The 19,850-nt window shown below is 34.9% G+C and overlaps 1 protein-coding gene across 8 annotated transcripts in view; it reads left to right on the top strand.

Annotated features, from left to right (window-relative positions):
* nckap1 (NCK-associated protein 1) overlaps positions 1–19,850 on the top strand; it is a 61,790-nt gene that overhangs the window by 11,707 nt on the left and 30,233 nt on the right. For 4 of the 8 annotated variants that reach the window (XM_079822231.1, XM_079822225.1, XM_079822229.1 and 1 more), the window contains exons 2-14: positions 1,969–2,079; positions 8,923–9,009; positions 9,596–9,652; positions 9,761–9,903; positions 10,141–10,231; positions 10,345–10,482; positions 12,778–12,826; positions 13,399–13,555; positions 13,726–13,782; positions 13,883–14,086; positions 15,266–15,398; positions 16,828–16,909; positions 17,902–17,960. In XM_079822231.1, coding sequence (XP_079678357.1) covers positions 1,969–2,079; positions 8,923–9,009; positions 9,596–9,652; positions 9,761–9,903; positions 10,141–10,231; positions 10,345–10,482; positions 12,778–12,826; positions 13,399–13,555; positions 13,726–13,782; positions 13,883–14,086; positions 15,266–15,398; positions 16,828–16,909; positions 17,902–17,960 — 1,368 coding nt within the window. Of the gene's footprint in view, positions 1–1,968; positions 2,080–8,916; positions 9,010–9,595; positions 9,653–9,760; positions 9,904–10,140; positions 10,232–10,344; positions 10,483–12,777; positions 12,827–13,398; positions 13,556–13,725; positions 13,783–13,882; positions 14,087–15,265; positions 15,399–16,827; positions 16,910–17,901; positions 17,961–19,850 lie in introns of all 8 variants that reach the window. The other 4 variants (XM_079822228.1, XM_079822230.1, XM_079822226.1 and 1 more) reach the window with 1 other exon arrangement.

Here is a 19,850-nt window from a genome sequence, read left to right on the forward strand (position 1 = left end):
CATTTTTTAATACGCGTGCGTTCTGACGAGAACAAGCCTGTAATGAGCGAAGCGGACCAGTGTGACGCTCAGCTCAATTATCCGCTCTATGCCAGCGCTCCACTCATGAACCCTCACCGGTAAAAAGACGTTCGCTCAAATCCTGCTCAGACATGACATTTATCTGCACTGTAGCAGCCTACTATACTTGTTGTAGCCATTAAACAATGTATTTTGTTTCATATTTATATATAAATATTATAATGTTATTTTTAGATTTCATCTGATTATCTGAGTGGGTCAGAAATGATTTTGGTGGTTATTATATTTTGTTTAATATTAAGTTTTGTTTTGTTGAAAGCCTTTCTTTAAAGTGAATTTCGTTTTGTATAAATTGTATCTTAATTTTAATCAAGGTTTCGTGAGCCAATTGCCTGGATTTAATAAATAAGAGGCAAATAGACTATAGCAGACTATAATCGTGACATGAAGGCGCGGGAGCGATCACTTTCATTGAACATGAACTGGAACGCGTCTCATAAATAAACCGAATCTCAGAAGGCTACTTGCCTCATAGACATGAGAAATATGTGTATAGAAAGCTTGAAATGTCTACTTTTAAACTAAACAATTCGAAACCAAAAGCTAGTTAAGCAATGCGCACTGTTCACGCGAGCAGCTCATGACTGGCGTCTCAGAGCGGACCTGCGTGCTTCATCACTGCATGTGCTGTGAGTTTAACGCGCATTTTTAGATTAATCCTGACTTGTGCAACTTTGTACACATTTGTTTCTTAGTTGTAGTATTAGTTCTTACTTTGCTAAAAATATATATAATATTTCTGGTTAAGGCATAGCTTTCTGCCCACCCAATTAGGCTAATAAAGTAATGATTAAAAAAACACATGCTTGATCAAGGGCCTGGCCCGACCCGGCCCGGCCCGAGGATAGTGCCGGGAAATATTGACCCGCGGGTCGCAAATAAACTAATTTACGTTACCGGTTATGTCAATGCATCGTTCCAGCTCTAGTTAAATCACAGAAAATATTTTTATTCTAGCAATTTATATATAAATATAGTTATATTAAATATAATATAGGGTAACACTTTTTTTACAGTGTCCTTGTTATATATTTTAACCCTAACATGTACTTACCATAGTAACAACATTAAATAATGCATAATTATGCAACTCACTGTGGTCATTAAAAATCCCAGGATGTCCTTCGGAAAAAAGAGTAGGGGTGTAACCCCGGCATCCTGGTCAAATTTGCTCATTGGCCCCTCTCCATCATGGCCTCCTAATCATCCTTATATATATACTGATTGGCTTCATCGCTCTCCACCAATAAGCTGGTGTGTGGTGGGCGTTCTGGCACAATATGGCTGCCGTCGCATCATCCAGGCGAATGCTGCACATTGGTGGTGGTTGAGGAGATTCCCCCCTTCCATGTAAAGCGCTTGGCGTACCCAGAAAAGCGCTAGTATATAAATGTAACAAATCATTATTATTATTATTAACTAACCCTCAACTAATCCTAATCCTACCCTAACCCTATAGTAAGTACATGTTGTTAATTAACTCAGTATTTAAATATATAATTACACTATAACAATGACACCTTAAAATGAAGTGTAACCTAATATTGTTGAATCAATTATTTTGTGTTTCCTAAAAGGTTTTAAGAATCATTATAAAATGAAGTTCCTTACGATTCCCATTCCTACCTTACATTCTTTCTGTCCTTTATTCTCTTTCAGTCTCTTCACCATTCTGGCCTTTTCTTTTTTCATCCACTGCATTTTCTAACTGTGATCAAATCCCTGCACTTTACCTCACTGTTCTTCCTCTCTGATCTGTCTCATACGGTTTGAATCTTTGTTTCATGATCAGTGGATTATCTGTTAGTTCTCTGTTCACAGTGGTGCTGTTCAAGCGGCTGCACATTTAGCAGTGATGTTTTTTTGTTTTTTTCCTGTTCATTGTAGGCCTGTGGAGATCCCAAGGCAAAACCTTCCTACCTAATTGACAAAAACCTGGAGTCAGCCGTGAAATTCATCGTAAGAAAATTCCCAGCCGTTGAGACGCGTAACAACAACGTAAGTTTAATTATAAATCAAGTATTTTGTAATGATTGAGTGAATGTTATTATGTTGATACTCATATAATGTTTTACTCATGTAATACACTATAATTCCAATGTTTAATATATTTAAGGTGCTGCAAGTGGTTTTGTTGTTGTTTGGGTTTTTTTGCACTTAGCAAAATGGCTAAAAACATTTACAACACCTTTAATCAGGCAAGAAAATTGTCGAGAGGATGGTACAGTAGCGTTGTCAAAAGTACCGATTTCGGTACCAAGTCGGTACTGAAATTAAAAAAATGTGACGATACTAGTGACAAATGTGATAGATACACACGGGAGCATTTGAAAGCAGGTGTCTATCAGCAGATCCTGAATATATTCACTGATAGACGTCTGCTTTCAAAACCTCCCATGTGTATCTGCGTAAGCAATCGGTGAACATGTTTTTGAAGATCATTGTAGCCAATCACAGACATGAATGTTGAGCGTGTGAACACAACAGCCAATCAGTGGTGTTTAAGAATCCATTCAATAGTGCCCAAAATGCTAGAGGGAAATGCTGGTAGCATCACATTTTTAAAAATTCAGTATCGACTTTGACAACACTATACAGAATGTTTTCTCCTTCCAGTGGTGCATCAGAAAATGAGGTTTTGACAACCATGTTTACCAAAGAATGTCCCAGTGTTTCAGCTATCAGCAAAAAAATTAGATATATATATTTTTTTTTTGAGAATATACCCTATTTAAATCTAGTGCCATGGAAAGGGGCTCTTTAATGGCATTAAACTCTGATTTTGAACAGTTTAATTATAGACGTACTAATATTTATATATTAGTGGTTGCAAAGACTAAGTGGATTTTAATGCTCTACCATGATGACGCTTTAAGCTTGATGTCGATTAGTTGATGATCATGGCCTATAGAGGGCACAATAGATGAAATCTTTGAAGTACACTTTTACACTCCGTTTTCAACAGTTAAATTGACAAATAAATGTATACTCCGAGAGAGCTGCACAAGATATGTTTGATTATAACATCTGGATGCTCAATTTATCTGGCGAATGCACGTTTTACAGAGCTTATTGTACAGGCAAGCTGACACACACACACACACACACACACACAGTCAGTAGCTCGCAGATCACGCACACACAAAGTTATAGCATATAGGCTAATTCTTAGTAACTAAAACCCAATCGCTCTCTCACACATGCATTCATATAAATGTAATCTTTACTGTGCGACTTTATCTGTATATGATTTAGAACGAGCAGAAATCTCTGAGGAAATATAAAAACCCAAAGACAAAAGAACTGATAAAAAATAAGCTGTTATGTTGGAGCAATAGCCTTGTGGGCAGCGCTGTGTCATATGCCATAGCTGTGCATAAGGCAACCTGCGTTCAGTCTCAGCTCAAGGTTCAGGCTTATTTGTTCATTAATGACGTCATCAGCAACATGTCGACCGAAATCTGAAGTCGTTCAACCCCTAATATTCTAAATCATCAACCCCTAAACAACCCATAAATTTTTAAATCATCATGCTCTCCCCTTGGAAGTTTGTTGAGGCTGGCGGCCCGGCCCTCTGGTTGAGAACTTCTGCTCTATATGATTTCTATAGATCTTTTAGCAAATGTACAGCTTCGTATACATCATCTCCGCTGATGTAGATATGGTGCTGTAGTAGTGAAATATATGCTCGATATTTAGTTTTCTGTGTTTCAGCACTTTGGTAATCATACTTCCCGTATGATTACCATCATATCCCCTCCAACTCCACAGTCACCAAGCCCAGTCCTTTCTGTAATGCTTTGTTGCCATTGCCCCAACCCTGAACATCTCTGAAGCATGTTTACCATGCTTGGTTCATGGGTTCCCATGGTGCTCCTTCCTCAACCATCAGAGAGTGATTCAAACATCACTCCTTATGGTCATGGAATATGAAGGTTTAGTTTGAGCTCATTGTAAAAACATTGTTTTGTCATGCAGCCCAATTTTTTCAAATTTTACAAATGTTTGATGTAGTGTCATTGGAAATGAGGTGATGTCCTCATGAGAGGGGCTTTCCCAGATCTGTCTTTCTTTCCAGGAACCTTTGGCCACACTTAACTCAACCACAACACCACAAATAGGATTTATTCTTAATGTGGCATAATTTTTGTGTGGATCAATCCGTATAACCCAGAGTGGAGATGCAGTCATGACTCACCAGTTCTTCATTGGTGTTTATCAGATGAGGAAATGACATCCATTCAGCCCATGTTGCTTTAGGAATGTAGGCGTGTCGTAGTTTCACACCTCTACTGGTTTTGATCCTGCATTCCTTCTATGACAGTCTCTGATCTCTGTGCACAGCTCTAATGACTACAGTGGGGGAAAAAAGTACATTTTCCCCTTGGTTATTTGTCGCAGATACCCTTTTTCCACCGAATAGGTCCTGGTACCAGAGCCAGTGCCTATTCTGACACAATTCTGCACATTGGGAAATTTGCCCCTTTATACCTGATGATCTTGACCACTAATGTTAGAACATAGGGAGTGGAATAATAAGTATTATTTTAAAACACAAAACAAAACTAGACCACTCCTATTGTAATCCACAAAGTTGCCTACCTTGGAAGCAGACGACCTCCTGATGCACATTCATTTGAAACATTTTAACTTTGATTCAAAAATCGAAGAAATTTGTGTTATATTTACATAACTTCTGATGCTAAATCAAAGCATGCGATGGTATAAAGACCAGATCAGATGCATTATAGTTTGGCTCTCAAGTAAATGGGAATTCGTGCTTGTCCTAATCACGAGCACAGTTATGGAGGAAAAGAGGTAAAGATGACATTTAGCCTGGATTTTTGTTAATAAGCCACAAAGTAAAGATGTTTTGGGGAAAACAGGAAAATCATCATCATCATGACATCCATCATTTGCCTTTAATTTATTTAATGGGATTGTCTCTTAACAAATTAACCAAACACTTTCGTGTGTGCTATTAAATATTATTTTTAAGTTATACATGCATTCCATGTCTCAAGTGTGTTTTGTGTTCATTCTTTCATTTTGGTCCCACTGTAATAACCAACCACCATGTCCTTATGAAGTGTTGTATATTTCAGATGCTGCTTTGCCTTCTACTTTGTGTTAAAGATGTTTAACTGCTTCTCGCAATGATGTGGAGCTGTGTCATGTTTAACTGTGTTTGAGTTGCCTTTTAGTGTTGTTTTATATTTCCTTTTTTGTTTTTTGCATTTTTTGCATGCTTAACATGGCTATTTTCTGGATTATTCTTTTGGTAAGTTTGGACTCCATGTGGAGTCCTATTTGCTTTATTTAGTTCCTGCTCTTATGTATGTAGTTTAACATTTCAGTTGTACTCACACATATATATATGTCAGTATTTCAGTAACCTACATGGACAAAAGGAATCTCAGATGTGCCCTTCAAATAACTCTTAAAGTTAAAAGCGTGTGAATTGTGTTCATTTGGAGAAGCTGTGATGTAGCTAGTATTTGACTTCTGATTGGGATGTGCTCTGAGCTTCCTTTGAGTCTGTTACTGCATGGTTACATGCTTTCTTCAGTATATTTATCCACTCTATTCAAAAAAACAAAAATGTAATGAGGTTTAGCCCCCGTTGTGCACAGCATCACATAGTTTTGCCTTAACGCACTTTCATTTTGAAAAGAGCGGAGATGGTGATCAGGAAATGTTTTAAACATCAAACTATGCCATTAAAAAATAAGGGAAAAAGTATCTTTTATATACAGTTCACTTGGTTTTGTGGAAGAATCTCATGAAACCTGCCAAGAACATGTCCAGGTTGTATAGTACCCCAGAATCCAGTGGGAAAAAAAGAAAATAATATTTAGCTTAAAGGAAATAAAGCCTATTTTGTTTTGTAATATAATTTTTTTTATGACAATTAAAGGGCGTTTACATCCTCATGACTGTAATGTAATTATATTGTCGGTGGGAGGGATTGTTATTTAAATTATTTTTGTTCTACTTGATTTATTTAATTGATAGTTTTATCATTTTTGAATTATATTTAATAAAAATAATCTACTGAATAATGGAAATATAGAAGTTTAAATAAAAAACAAAAAAAAGTGAAAGAAAATACCCATTTCTGATAAAGTAAAAGTAGACAAAAATATTAATAGTCCTGAAAATAGGCTTCTTTTTCTTTATGCAGATTAAATGTATTTTATTTTATAGTTAAATGTGACCTAAACTTGTTTTTGTAAGATCCTACATTTATCACAGTTAAATCTCCCTCTCTGCTGTTTTTCACGATATCATCTCTACCTCATATACAGTCGACAGTACATAAATACCTATTGACCTAGTGGAATTATATACTTTAGTAGGATTTGATGTAAGGTGGGGATGGTGTGGTTTGATGGAATTTGTGTTTTCTGTCTATATGTAGTTTCTCTGATATTGGGCTTTATGGGTATCTTCGGTGCATAATTTAACTCTAACCCTGGTTTTCTGGAAATCCTGATAGATACTAAGGATTCTGTCACTAACTTAATTCTAGAGCACATTTGCACTACCCTCCACTCTAGAGAAAACTGCTGAAATGACTAAAGTCTTCTCAAATCATGCAGTTTTTCAATTAAGACGTATTTGAGTTGAACAAGAATGCAATATTATCCAAACATTACTAAAAGATAATAATATTAGCGGCACATCATGAATGAAATCTGATAGAGGTGTGCAATAATGTTATTTTGAGTACCTTCCAGGTGCAGCGGTAATGCATTTTTGCTCTAGAGTTGCAAATACTGTAAAGACAACCAAAGGGGAAAAGGCCTGTGCGTGTCAGGACTTGATGCAGGGTTCATTCACTAGTTTGACTGTCAAAAATAAAATCTGAGAAATGCTCTCTTTGACCGGGCTCAACAATAAGGATTCTTTTCTGCTGTTCTGGTTGGTTTTACTTGCCATGTCAACATTTCACTGGCTCTACATAAATGATAAATAGCTATTTAAAAAAACAAAAAACGATTTTGTATGTTTTGAATTGATTGCAGCAATGTTCATTGCATCATTGAATCCAAATGTAGTTTGCCAGGTTTAAAGTAGATGTACATGATCAGTGAATTTAAGAGACAGTGCAGAACTGCCCTGATAGAGCAAGAAAGTTCAGTCAAATGTTATGAAGCGCTCTCACGCCCTTATTGTTGAACCCTGCGCTGAGACATTTTATTTTGCATTTGATGGTTATTTTGACAAATTTTAGCCATTTTCTGAATTTTGCTTTGTTACAAGAGGTCTGCTCAAGATAGATTTTATTTTTTAGTCCCGCGACCGCTAAAAAGAAGTTATTTTTCTTCCCGTTATTTTGTCTAATATAATAGTTTTAGTTTTAATTAACTATAATAACTAATGATATTTGATTATAATATTTTTCCCAAGTAATTTTAGTACTTCAAATGTAAAATTATAAACTCATCTAATATTTATTTAATATTCTAATATTTATATTTTATTGAATTTCAGATTTATTTCAATTAATGCAAATCATTTTTAATAGTTTTAGTTTTAATTAACAATAATAACTAATGATATGCGATTATATAATGTTTTTTCAGTCCCACTACCGTTACTTTTCTGCTCGTTCCTGCCCAAAAAACGATGTGGATTTTTCAGTCCTGTTACTGTAAGATTATGTCTCGCTCTCGTGTTTAGGGCGCGTTAAGACAACACCGTTTTCAACTAAAAACAGAAAACGTTTTATTTTCACCATTCATTCACTGACATCAGTGTTTTGGGGGGCCTGAAAATGGGTTTCAAAGTGCACGTTTTTAAAAACGATACCTTTTTAAACCGTGTAAAAACGTGAATTTGTGAAAACTGTGACGTCATGCGCATGTGTATTACGTGTTTAGTTCATAGGTGAGGTTTCTTTACAAAGTGACATCGCCAACTTGGCTTGCAGCAGAATACAGCGTTTTTAGTCATTTTCGTGGAGCTATCATGTAAACATACCCCAAAGCAACCCTAGGTGAGGCTTCTACGGAGCCCCTGAAGAGAGGGAAAAATGTGAGATGAGAGGGAAAATAATTTGAAAATTATTGAATTTTTTTTTCCCTCCATCTCATGTTTTTGCCTTCACCATTTCCTTTAGGTGCACTGTAGGTATCAGACCTCACCTTATTTATTGCATTTGTCACAGCAGGCAAAAGGAAAGTTGCTTCCCTTGCTGTCAGAGACAACCGAAAAGCACTGAGAAATCCAACCCTATATGCCGTTAAACCGTTTATTTTTATTGCGCAATAGACAAATGGCATTCTGTACCTTAAAGGCCAATTCACACTGCACCAACAGACGGCAATAGACACTTTTTGTCGGATCAGTGTGTTACCCCTATCGGCATTGGCTCTCGACCTCTCATTTTCGCCGATTGAACATGTTGAATCTGTGTTTGTCGAGTTTTGGTAAAGTACTGTAGCTGGTGAGAGGTCGGTGTCTGTTAGTGCAGTGTGAATTTGCCTTAAAACATAAAATAAATGTGTAACTTTTAGATATTTAAATTCGAGTCATTTCTTCCGCTCCCACACTCGAAAATTCAAACGTTTTCCTGCGTTTCATTGGGTCAGACCTCTACCCTAAGATTCTGTTTAAGCTGAGCTTACAGAGTTTAGGGCACAAACTGAATTCATAACTCCTTTGTATGCCTGTTACTGAGATTAGTAGAATTAATATAATAGTACAGTTCTCAGCTGTAAATGATCTAATGTGAAACCTGCTGAGAAGTTTCCTGGTCAGATATCACAATTATGTGAGCTTGTTTCATGTGACCGTGTTTAATTTATGCACTTGTCTTTTACATTACAGCAACAGCTTGCACAACTACAAAAAGAAAAGTCAGAAATACTGAAGAATTTAGCTCTATATTACTTCACCTTTGTGGACGTTATGGAATTTAAGGTATGAGAGCAGTCCCTCTCGATGGGCCTCAGTCATGAGTAAATTGTTCATAAAATAATTAAGTAAATGTTATTTAGTATTTTAGGATTGTTTATATACTGCTATAGTGTAACTTTTTTATATTTTCTGCTTTCATTTTTATGTAAAAATTTGTAATAATTGTATTATGTAATTTTTATCAGTTTTGTTTTTTAAATATTTCTATTTAGCTTTAATTCATTTTGTAATTTTAGTACTTCAAGGTTAACTAAACTAACATTTAAGTTAGTTGCCAAGTTTATATATCTAATATTCTATTTCAGCTTTATCTCAATTAACATAAATTATTTGTAATAGTTTTTTAAATTAACAATACTAACTCTGATATGTGATTATATAATATTATTTAATATTGAGCATACTGTAAAATAATGCATAATGTAAATTATAATATTTATAATAATAACACATAATACAAGATGCATTCTAATATTATAATGCATAATATAAAATAATACATAATTATACATTTATTTATTTAAACATTTTTGTGTTCATTGAGGGTCTTTTCAAAAACCAATATGTTTGTGATTTTCTGTTCGTCCAGGACCACGTTTGTGAACTGCTGAACACTATTGACGTCTGTCAAGTTTTCTTTGACATTGTGAGTTGAATTAATGACAATCAGTAGAATATGTCTTTGAATTATTGATTTTTGTTCAATGACATGGCTGATGTATAACAAAGTAACTTTTTTTTCCCCACAATGCAGACTGTAAATTTTGACCTCACAAAGAACTACCTGGATTTGGTGGTGACGTACACTACCCTAATGATGCTGCTTTCTCGAATTGAGGAGCGCAAAGCGATAATCGGCCTCTACAACTATGCCCACGAAATGACACACGGTTCAAGGTAATGCATACCTAGAGCCACACACTGTAATGTGTTAATGCAAATATGCTGTCAATTTTAAATGAATGTCTTATGTGTGTGACTGTATAAATGTTATGTGTGTGGCACCTGTGCAAACTTAATTTCCTTACGGATGAAATAAAACTGATCTGTAAGGTTCATTCTGTTATAGTGTGGATGTTACCAATGAAAGGGATGTGTCTGGGGTCATGATTTGTGTGATGTTTTTGTGTTCAGTGATCGAGAATACCCCAGGCTTGGACAGATGATTGTGGACTATGAGAACCCGTTGAAAAAGATGATGGAGGAGTTTGTCCCTCATGGAAAAGTAAAATCTGCGTGCTGCAATGAGATCAGGAAATCCTATTACTCTGTTTCCCATCTCATAAGGAGAATGGTTTAATCTGTTTTTCTCTGCTCTTTCTCTGTCTGCTATGACAGTCGCTGTCAGATGCACTGGTCTCCCTGCAGATGGTCTACCCACGCCGGAATCTGTCTGCCGATCAGTGGAGGAACGCTCAGCTGCTCAGTTTGATTAGTGCTCCTAGTACCATGCTCAACCCAGCTCAATCCGACACGGTCAGGCTTCGCTATAGTCCTTAATAATTTTTTTCTAACTTTGTCTCTGTCGGCACATACAGCTGTCTTTTAAGGCAGCATACTAACCGTCAAGGCATCTTATAAGAGACGTTATAAGATATCTTATAATGATTTAAAACTCTCTTTTTAGCAGTAGCAACTTCGCTAACAGTCACTCATGCACAACACACAGATGGTGCTCCTCACATGAAGCACACAAGTCTAAATTAATGCTCTCTAGGGGTGCAACAACTAATCGATAATAATCGATAATGAAAATCATTGACAGCGATTCTCATTATCGATTAGTCAGGTCTGCTCTCTGTACGCAAAGCTTCCACCAGTCACGCCAAATTAAAGCACTGAATAAGGCATTTCTATGGACAAAATGCATCTTAAAATAGTGGAGTGGAAACAGAGTGAGCTGCTGCGGGAAAGGTGCAGGATCCAAGTGCCCAAAACATGAGAATTCTGTATTTTAAGCTTCAAGCGAATGCATTAGCGTTTAACACACCCTGTCATGCGCTATGACATATACGTGTGCGTCCTCAGCGCAAAATTTATCCTTTTTTGTAAGTGTTACTAATTCACGCGAGTATTTCCATTTTGCATGAAAGCGCGTCCTGACAGCTTTAAACTTCACTGAGTCGAGAGGGAGACATTGATAATATTGAGCGAAAAAACATTCATTTAACTGCAATATCTGCTGTTGGGTGCTAAATTTAAGTTTAAAAGTCAACATGTACAAGTATTTTATGAGAGTAGTAACTGTAAAGGGATAACAGCGTGTCATTGAATATAAGACGTTTCTTATAGCTTATTTAAAGGATTAAGAAATACTTTGTGTGTGTGTTCCTGCAGAACATTCATCTTATCTGCTAACACTGAGTTTGTGATTTTTTGTTTTTCTATAACATCATTTTAATGTAGCGATTTAAACTGTCCTTTTGCTTAGTAACTTTGAACATAGTGTATAGCACAAACATGCCCATACGAAAATTAACCATGGTTTTATTATAGTAAAACCATGTTTTTTTGGCGAATTGATTACCATTTGTATAACCACACAAATACCATACTATGGATTTGAAGCAAAATCATGGTTAATTTGTGGCTACCATGAAATGAGCTACTTATTATTTTTTTGTTGCTTGTTTTATTTGTTGTAAAACCATGGTTCATTTTTGTAAGGGTAGATTTATTCACTATGTATGTTTTAATAGCACTCAGCTGACACGTTTGTTTGAAGGACAGCATTGGGCAGGATGTGGAATAGTGCGTTTTATCAATAAAATAAAAAATTGGCTTTTTATCCGATTAATTAAAAAAATAATCGGCCGACTAATCGATTATCAAAATAATCGTTGCAGCCCTCTATTGACTCCAGTAGATTGTGATTGTGAAAAAACATTCAATAAATATTTTTTCATCAGGTTAGATACTGATTATTAATCAGTCAAATCCCTGTTTCAATACGGCTCTGCTTGAAGGGTTAGTTAGAATTATCCCTTTAACTGTCAGTTAACTGCCATGTTTGTAGTTTGTAATACTTTTATGGATATTTGTAGTTTCTAATCGAATCTTTGTCCAACGCGCAATGTGTTGTGGATAATATTAGCTGTTAGACTGTGCACGGATCTGCACTTAGGATTCTAACCGTAAATGTCTTTGGAATACTTATTTCAACATACTAACATTTGGGACACAATAGTTCTATTCTAATTTCAAATACTTAGAAAGGATAGCATGCGAATTGGGACGCAGCATAGGTATCCTCAAACTGTTTAAAAGAGATCTTATCATGCGTAAAAATGAGGGTCACAAGTTTTTAAACTTGTGGTAAAAAGGTAATTTTTTAACTATTCAAAAATATTTTCAGTAATTGAAATATAGTTTAAATAAAATCTAAATATTAGATACAAAACTTAATCTAACAGAAATACATAAGTTGAAGTACTAAAATTACTTAAAATAAAATAAAGCTAAATGTAAAAATAAAAGCTAATTAAAAATTGTATAATATATAAGATAAATAATACTAAAATAACACTGGCACAAACTCACTAGGTGTAAGAACATATTGTTGCTCATAGTAGATTATTGATTAACTGGATTGCCCAACAATAGGCATTAGCACAGGTTATTTAATTTAGCATTCCAGCAAATATAACCGTATTGATATAAAATGTCTCATACTGTGATATAGGATTTTTTTATTATGCTGTTCCTCATAGGCAGGTGCATATGAACATTGTGCATTTGATCAAATATAATTTGATGGCTGGTGTGTTTCAGATGCCCTGTGAATATCTATCCTTGGACGCCATGGAGAAATGGATCGTCTGTAAGTGTGTTGTTAAAGACAACATTTTTTTTTTCTTAATAAATGTACCTATTCGTACTGTGTATGATTCTTTATTGCACTTAATTCTAAAAAAAAAAAAAAAAAAACTTTCTTTTACTTAAAAACCTCTGAAATTACTTTCTTTTGTGAAAACACGCCATGTTACCAAAGTAATTTTTTGGTTATGCCTCAGATTGAGAGAAGCAATAATTGTTTAAACATTTGATTTATTGTTTTGTAGTCTTTTTGTATAGTAGTTTAGTTTCCCATTTACATAATAAGGTTTAATATTTATCAGGTCCAGATGGAGTCTGCTTTTTTTCACACACTTTCTGTGCTTATTTTGATGAATCTGCATAATGTATTTAAATTTTGTGAAAGGTGTTAAATCTGAGAGCACTACATTCTCTGTGGAAAAGCAACAAATAAACCAAAATATTTCATACTTTTTGTAAACGCCACTGTTTCCAGTCGAAATCGGTGAACAAAGATCATGTATGAGCCTGGTTTTTACAATTGTAACAGTAGTGTGTGTGGTTTGTAACAGTCTCTCTCTCTGTTCTGTGTCCTAGTCGGGTTCATCTTGTGTCATGCAGCTCTGAACAGTGACCCTGCGGCTCTCAGTTTGTGGAAGTTGGCTCTTCAGAGCAGTTCCTGTCTCTGTCTGTTCAGGGACGAGGTCTTCCACATACACAAAGCTGCTGAGGATCTCTTTGTAAACATTCGCGGGTCAGTAATTTCTACTGGCACACATTCTCACGTTTTCTATAATTCAGTTGCGTTACATGTGTAATATAAATGTAATGTTTACATTATCATAATGTGGTTCATGCAAATATAGCATGTGATTGTTTTGTGTACATATGATGTTGTTGATTTGTTTTCTCTATCTTCTACAGTTACAACAAACGTGTCAATGACATCCGTGAATGCAAAGAGTCTGCTCTGTCACATGCGTAAGTGGCCTCTTGGTATTTCTGAAGATACCATACTATAGCATTCGTCACACCTCTGTATTTGCAGTATCTATATATATTTTTTTATCATTTGGTCCAGGGGCTCCATGCACAGAGAACGGCGTAAGTTCTTGAGATCTGCCTTAAAAGAGCTCGCCACAGTTCTAGCGGATCAGCCAGGTTTACTGGGTCCCAAGGCTCTGTTTGTGTTCATGGCTCTCTCCTTCGCCCGTGATGAGATCATTTGGCTGCTCAGACATGCCGACAACATCCAGAAGAAAAGCACAGATGACTTCATTGACAAGTAAATCCAATTCTTACACCTCAACGCTTAATTTTGATATTTTTTTAAATGTATACTTTAATGAGGCCTTATGCTATGCTTTTGTATTTTTAAATTTGCTCCCATAGTGCATTGCAACCGTTAAATCAGTATTATTTATTTACAGTTATAGTATTTATAAATATTTTGAAATTGTTTTTTTCTTCTTTTGTTGTAATTTTGTTCTTGTCATTTGTATTATTTTTTCTATTTAGCTTTAATATATTTGTCATTTTTATTTTGTAATTTAATTTCAGTTTTAGTAATGTTAGTACTTAAAGGTTAACTAAACATTTCAGTTGCCAAGTTTTTCATCTAATATTTATATTTTTGTAATAGTTTAGTTAACAATAATAATAGTATCATCATGTATACTGTATTAATATTTAAAATTTGCATTTATATTTTCAGTTTTCATTTTATTTTAGGGTTTTGTAATTTTATGTGCTTTGTGTTAGTTTTTGTTTATCTTTAAATATTTCTCTCTTTTTTGTATCAGCTTTAATTTGTCATTTTAATACTTTAACTTAAACTATTTCAGTTAGTTGACAAGGCAACTGTTATACTTTTATGTTTTTTTTTAAGTTTATCTATTTTTTTCAGCCTTATTTCAAAATATTTTTACCAACAACATTTCAAGAAATTCATCACAATATTGTGGGGGTCATCATTTGTAATGTTTTCATTTTAAATTTAGTTGAATGTTTTGTAATTTTGTGTGCTTTTGTAATTTTTTATTAGTTTTTGTTTATCTTATTTTGTTTATCTAGTTGCCAAGGCAACTTTTTTTACTTTTATGTTTTATTTAAGTTTAAGCGTTTCATCTAATATTTATTTATTTTATTTTAGCCTTATTTTAAAAATATTATTACCAAAAAATTCCAAGAAATTCATCACAATATATATATATTTTTTTTTGTCATCATTTGTAATGTTACACCCTGAAACCCCTAAGCCATCTTGGGGTTGTAACAGCATCATGGGATATGAGTAATTGTGGTTCATCTTAGAGCAGGTTGATTTGGTTCATGGCTTAGAACTAATCCCAGTTTTTGTTTTTTGCTATGTTAAGTCCTTATTGAGAACATTAATGGAAAAAATGCATCTGCACAAGGCTGTTTTTTTATTTTTATTATTATTCATTCCTTCTTGTTTTCTCAGGCACATTGCAGAGCTGATCTTTTACATGGAGGAGTTGAGGGCACATGTACGGAAGTACGGCCCGGTGATGCAGAGATACTACGTGCAGTACCTGTCTGGCTTTGACGCTGTGGTGCTCAATGAGCTTGTGCAGGTGAGACTATCTGCACTGTGGATCCAGTTTTCCTCCCTACTGCACTAAAAGGAGATAGATCAGTTACACAGTCTTGGGAGAGCAGTTGCTATTTGTAGTGCTCTCATGAGATGAGGATCAGTCATGTGCAGTTGGGTGGTTCAGACATGAACATTAGTCACATTATGAATCATTCACAGGATCTCACATAGGGCGTCCAGAATAGAGGTGTCCAATCCGGCCCAAGGGATGATTTGAACAATAATAGAAAATGGAGAACATTCAATCTCTATTCCGAACTTGCACACAAACTGCTTTTCAATCATCTCCCAAAATGTCATTTGTGACAATATCATGAAGTCTGTTAACATGACATTAACACAGGCAGGGTGGGGAACCTTGAAGACGAACCCAAAGTGGAGAACACATACACGCCAGCAGAGCAAAAACTGTACCAGGCAGAATAAGCTTACTGTTAGCAAAATATAAATGATGAAATGGCGGTAGGGGTTTATATGAATATATCTATGAAAGGGAACTGTCTACAGAATAGTTTCGATGGCATTTTCTTGTCCTCTTACCTCCGTATAAAGTAGTGTTTATAAGAGCAGCGCTGCTTTGTGTACAGCTGTAAACAAGGAAACGCTATATCGCTGCTGTTCCATAAGCGCCACCTACTGACAGAGAGTGAATTTGCATTTTCATTCAGTCCGTCTGCTGTTTTTTTGTTTTGTGCAGGTGTCGTCTTGCATAATTATAGCACAATTTCACAAAACAAAAGTCAGACCATTCTGTTTTTGCTCTAAATCTTGCAATTATACAATCTAACTTAAATAAAATAACTGTTCATGCTACATGTGTGTAGCATCTTTGTTTCCATCATGATTAAAATGGAATTTCAAATGGCTGGCTACAGATATTTTTGTTTAAGGCCAGTTTTGGCCTGTAATAGAGGAAATAAACAACAAAGAAATGTGATTAAACAAGGAAACATGGGCCAATTTGCTTGTAAAAAATCGGAATCAGCCATGAAAAAATCATAACTGAGGCATCCCTAATAAAACATATTAAATAAAACCTTTAAAAATATGTATATTTTCACTGTTAAAAGGCAGTTTTCACAGAGCAGTGTGTTTTTCTAGTGTATCAGTTTGTAGTTTGTATGGTTAATATTAATGTAGGCTAATTGTCAGCACACTAAGGTTTAAAAAAGGTAAGTTGGCCTCTTCATGGTTAATTTTTTTCCCATCTGGCCCTCAACCTAAAGAGTTTGACACCCCTGGTCTAGAGGAGCATGAGGCAAAATACATGAACTTCACCACTAGATGGAGAACTAGTATTGGTCTTCAGTTTTGAGACTGCAATCAGCAGCGAGACTTGCTCATCATGGTGTTTTAATTTAAAAATGCTCACACAATTGGTAAAATCATCATGTCTTCTTCTTTTGTAGAACCTGTCCGTCTGCCCAGAGGACGAGTCCATTATTATGTCGTCTTTCGTGAACACCATGACCTCTCTCAGTGTTAAACAAGGTAGGGAGCCTCTCTTCTTATTTAAGCATTTATAATGTGCCAAAAAGACAACATGAAATCAAAATGGATGTCCCTGATCTTATTTATCAGATGAATTGGTTTGTTTTATAAACTAAATATGTGTAGCATGTAATTTTAGTAGTGCTGGGGGAAAAAATTGTGATTAATCGCATCCAAAATAAAAGTTTGTGTTTACATAATGTATATGTGTATAATTATTATGTATATATATATACACACACATGCATGTATATATTTAAGAAATATTTGCATGTTTATACTATATTAAATGGATCTTGTATATAAATAGAATTTTTTATAAAAATAGAAAAAAATTTCTTAAATGTGTGTGTGTGTGTGTGTGTGTGTGTGTGTGTGTGTGTGTGTGTGTGTGTGTGTGTGTGTGTGTGTGTGTGTGTGTGTGTGTGTGTGTGTGTGTGTGTGTGTGTGTGTGTGTGTGTGTGTGTGTGTGTGTGTGTGTGTGTGTGTGTGTGTGTGTGTGTGTGTGTGTGTGTGTGTGTGTGTGTGTGTGTGTGTGTGTGTGTGTGTGTTTATATATACATAATAATTATACACAGTACACAAACATGTAAACACAAACTTTTATTTTGGATGCGATTAATCACGATCAATTTCCCCCCAGCGCTAAATTTTAGGCATGGTAAAAGTATGGAAATTCAACAAAAAATTGTATATATTAAATTATCATTGTCAGTGGCCAAATTTTGCATAATCCAGCAAAACAAAATTCAGTACATCAGAAATGAGAAGTAATGCAGAAGTACTTCAACTTTATGCAAATTAAAAGATAAAATAATTAAAGTCTGACTGACATCATGCAGAAACACCTTCTCATCATATATATCATATCATATATATATAATAATATATATAATATTCAAAGTTCCCTGTAGTATGAAATTTGGCCTGTTGTCTCTTGTTGTTTGTGCTCTGTCACAAGTGAACTAACTTTGTATGTGTGTGTGTTGCAGTTGAAGATGGTGAAGTGTTTGATTTCAGAGGGATGAGGCTAGACTGGTTTAGACTGCAGGTAAGATGATCTCAGTCGTCTGAGCTGGGTCAATACGTGGTGTTTGTTTCCTCTGATCCTAATCAGGCATAATTTACAGCTCTTATCTTCACTTCCCCCTTACTAATTAGCAGATGCTGGTTAACATAAAGCAACTAATGCTCTCACAGTTTGAGATGCAGCGCAACAAAAAGTTCCATGCTGACAAATGTTTATTGCAGAAATGTGCTTATCCGTTGTCTTTTCGAATTAAAGCAACATTTTACATGATGTATGAAAAATGACTTAATTTTGAAATGCTTCGTAATGAACCACAATGCATGCTGTTCTTTTGAAGCTCTGATTATTCAAGAAGAGTCTGCGCCTTTCATCCAGGCTCAAATAAATCAGACTTCGTCCCTGTGGAGTACAGCACATTTTTTTCATCAAATAACAGTGCATGTGGGTGGGTGGATGGAAATGGAAGCAGAGATGGAGAGACAAGCTTGTTCATGTGTTTTTGAGGATCTGTGTGGGTGTGTGTGTGTGGACCTCAAAAGCCCATGGATCTGGACTGCAGTCTTTGGGATTGTCCAGTCTGCTCTCAAATGCGTTTCCTGTGTGTTGGCCAGCCCAGTCCCACAGCAGAGAAGCCATTTGACCTCTTCCCTAAAAGAATGTTCTGGGTTCAAAAACTTCATCAACAGAATGAGGCATCATTTGGATTACCACAGAACTTTTTCCCCCCTATTTCCCTTGTATGTACACTAGTAACGTACTTAGTAAAAGCACTTGCATTCAGGGTCATGATCATGGAAATATCAAAATTTCAAAATGATGATTTGCAGGTCTGGAATATTAATAAAAAATGAATATGCATAGTAACATACAATGCTATGTAGCATAATATATCAACTGCTTGATTGTTTGTATCGCAAAATGTAAACTATATTATCATCCCTCTAATCTGCCAAATGCGCCAAAGGCATGAAGATATTAAGATATTTTGAACATGATTTCCTTTAAAGCTGCTTTGAAACAATATGTTTTGGGAAAAGTGCTATATAAATAAATGTATGACATTTGTTAGAAATCTTGGCATGTTTATAGAAGTTAATATATATTTTTCTTTATTATTATACTCCGCTCTAAAATATTTAATTGGTTATAAATTGCTGTCTGTGAACAGTGCAGTCTCTATACTTAGGAATGGCTAAAGTATTGGAAATTAATTTTTCCAACATTGTGGGAACCTTTTACATATAAATATTTAGTTGGGATGAATTTGTTGTGCATTACTATGGAAGCTTGTTTCTGCCACAGAATAAAAGGGTAATTGTGACTTTTTATCTCACAATTCAGACTTTTTTTCCCTCACAATTGCGAGTTATAAAGTCAGAATTGTGAGATATAACGTCGCAATTGCTTGTTATGATGTCAGAATTGTGAGCAATGTTGGGTAAGTTACTCTAAAAAAGTAATGAATTACATCTTCATGTAATTAGATTACTGTACAAATTACTGTAAAAAGTATTTAATTACTTATTACTAATTACTTTCCAAATCCTATATCAACCTTGAGTTAAGCGATTCAAGGATAGACATGAAATGGCTCTTTTAATTAATTCAAATACATAATATAAAACTACATCAGTTATTCTTATTAACTGACCAAAGTATTACAAATGTGAGAAGGATAGATAATAACATGCATTTTAAAGTTAGACTTTACATTTTGATGTTAATTCTACTATTGTATTATATTTTTTTTTTCTACAGTCTATACACAGTTCAATTACTTGTGAAGTAACTAATTAAATTACATAGAATAAGAGTAATCCCTTACAGTAACTAACTACTTAGTAACTAGATACACCCAACACTGATTGTGAGATATAAAGTTGCAATTGTGGGTTATAAAGTCTGAATTGC

Source organism: Gobio gobio (assembly GCF_949357685.1).
Source record: "Gobio gobio genome assembly, chromosome: 7".
NCBI lineage: Eukaryota > Metazoa > Chordata > Actinopteri > Cypriniformes > Gobionidae > Gobio > Gobio gobio.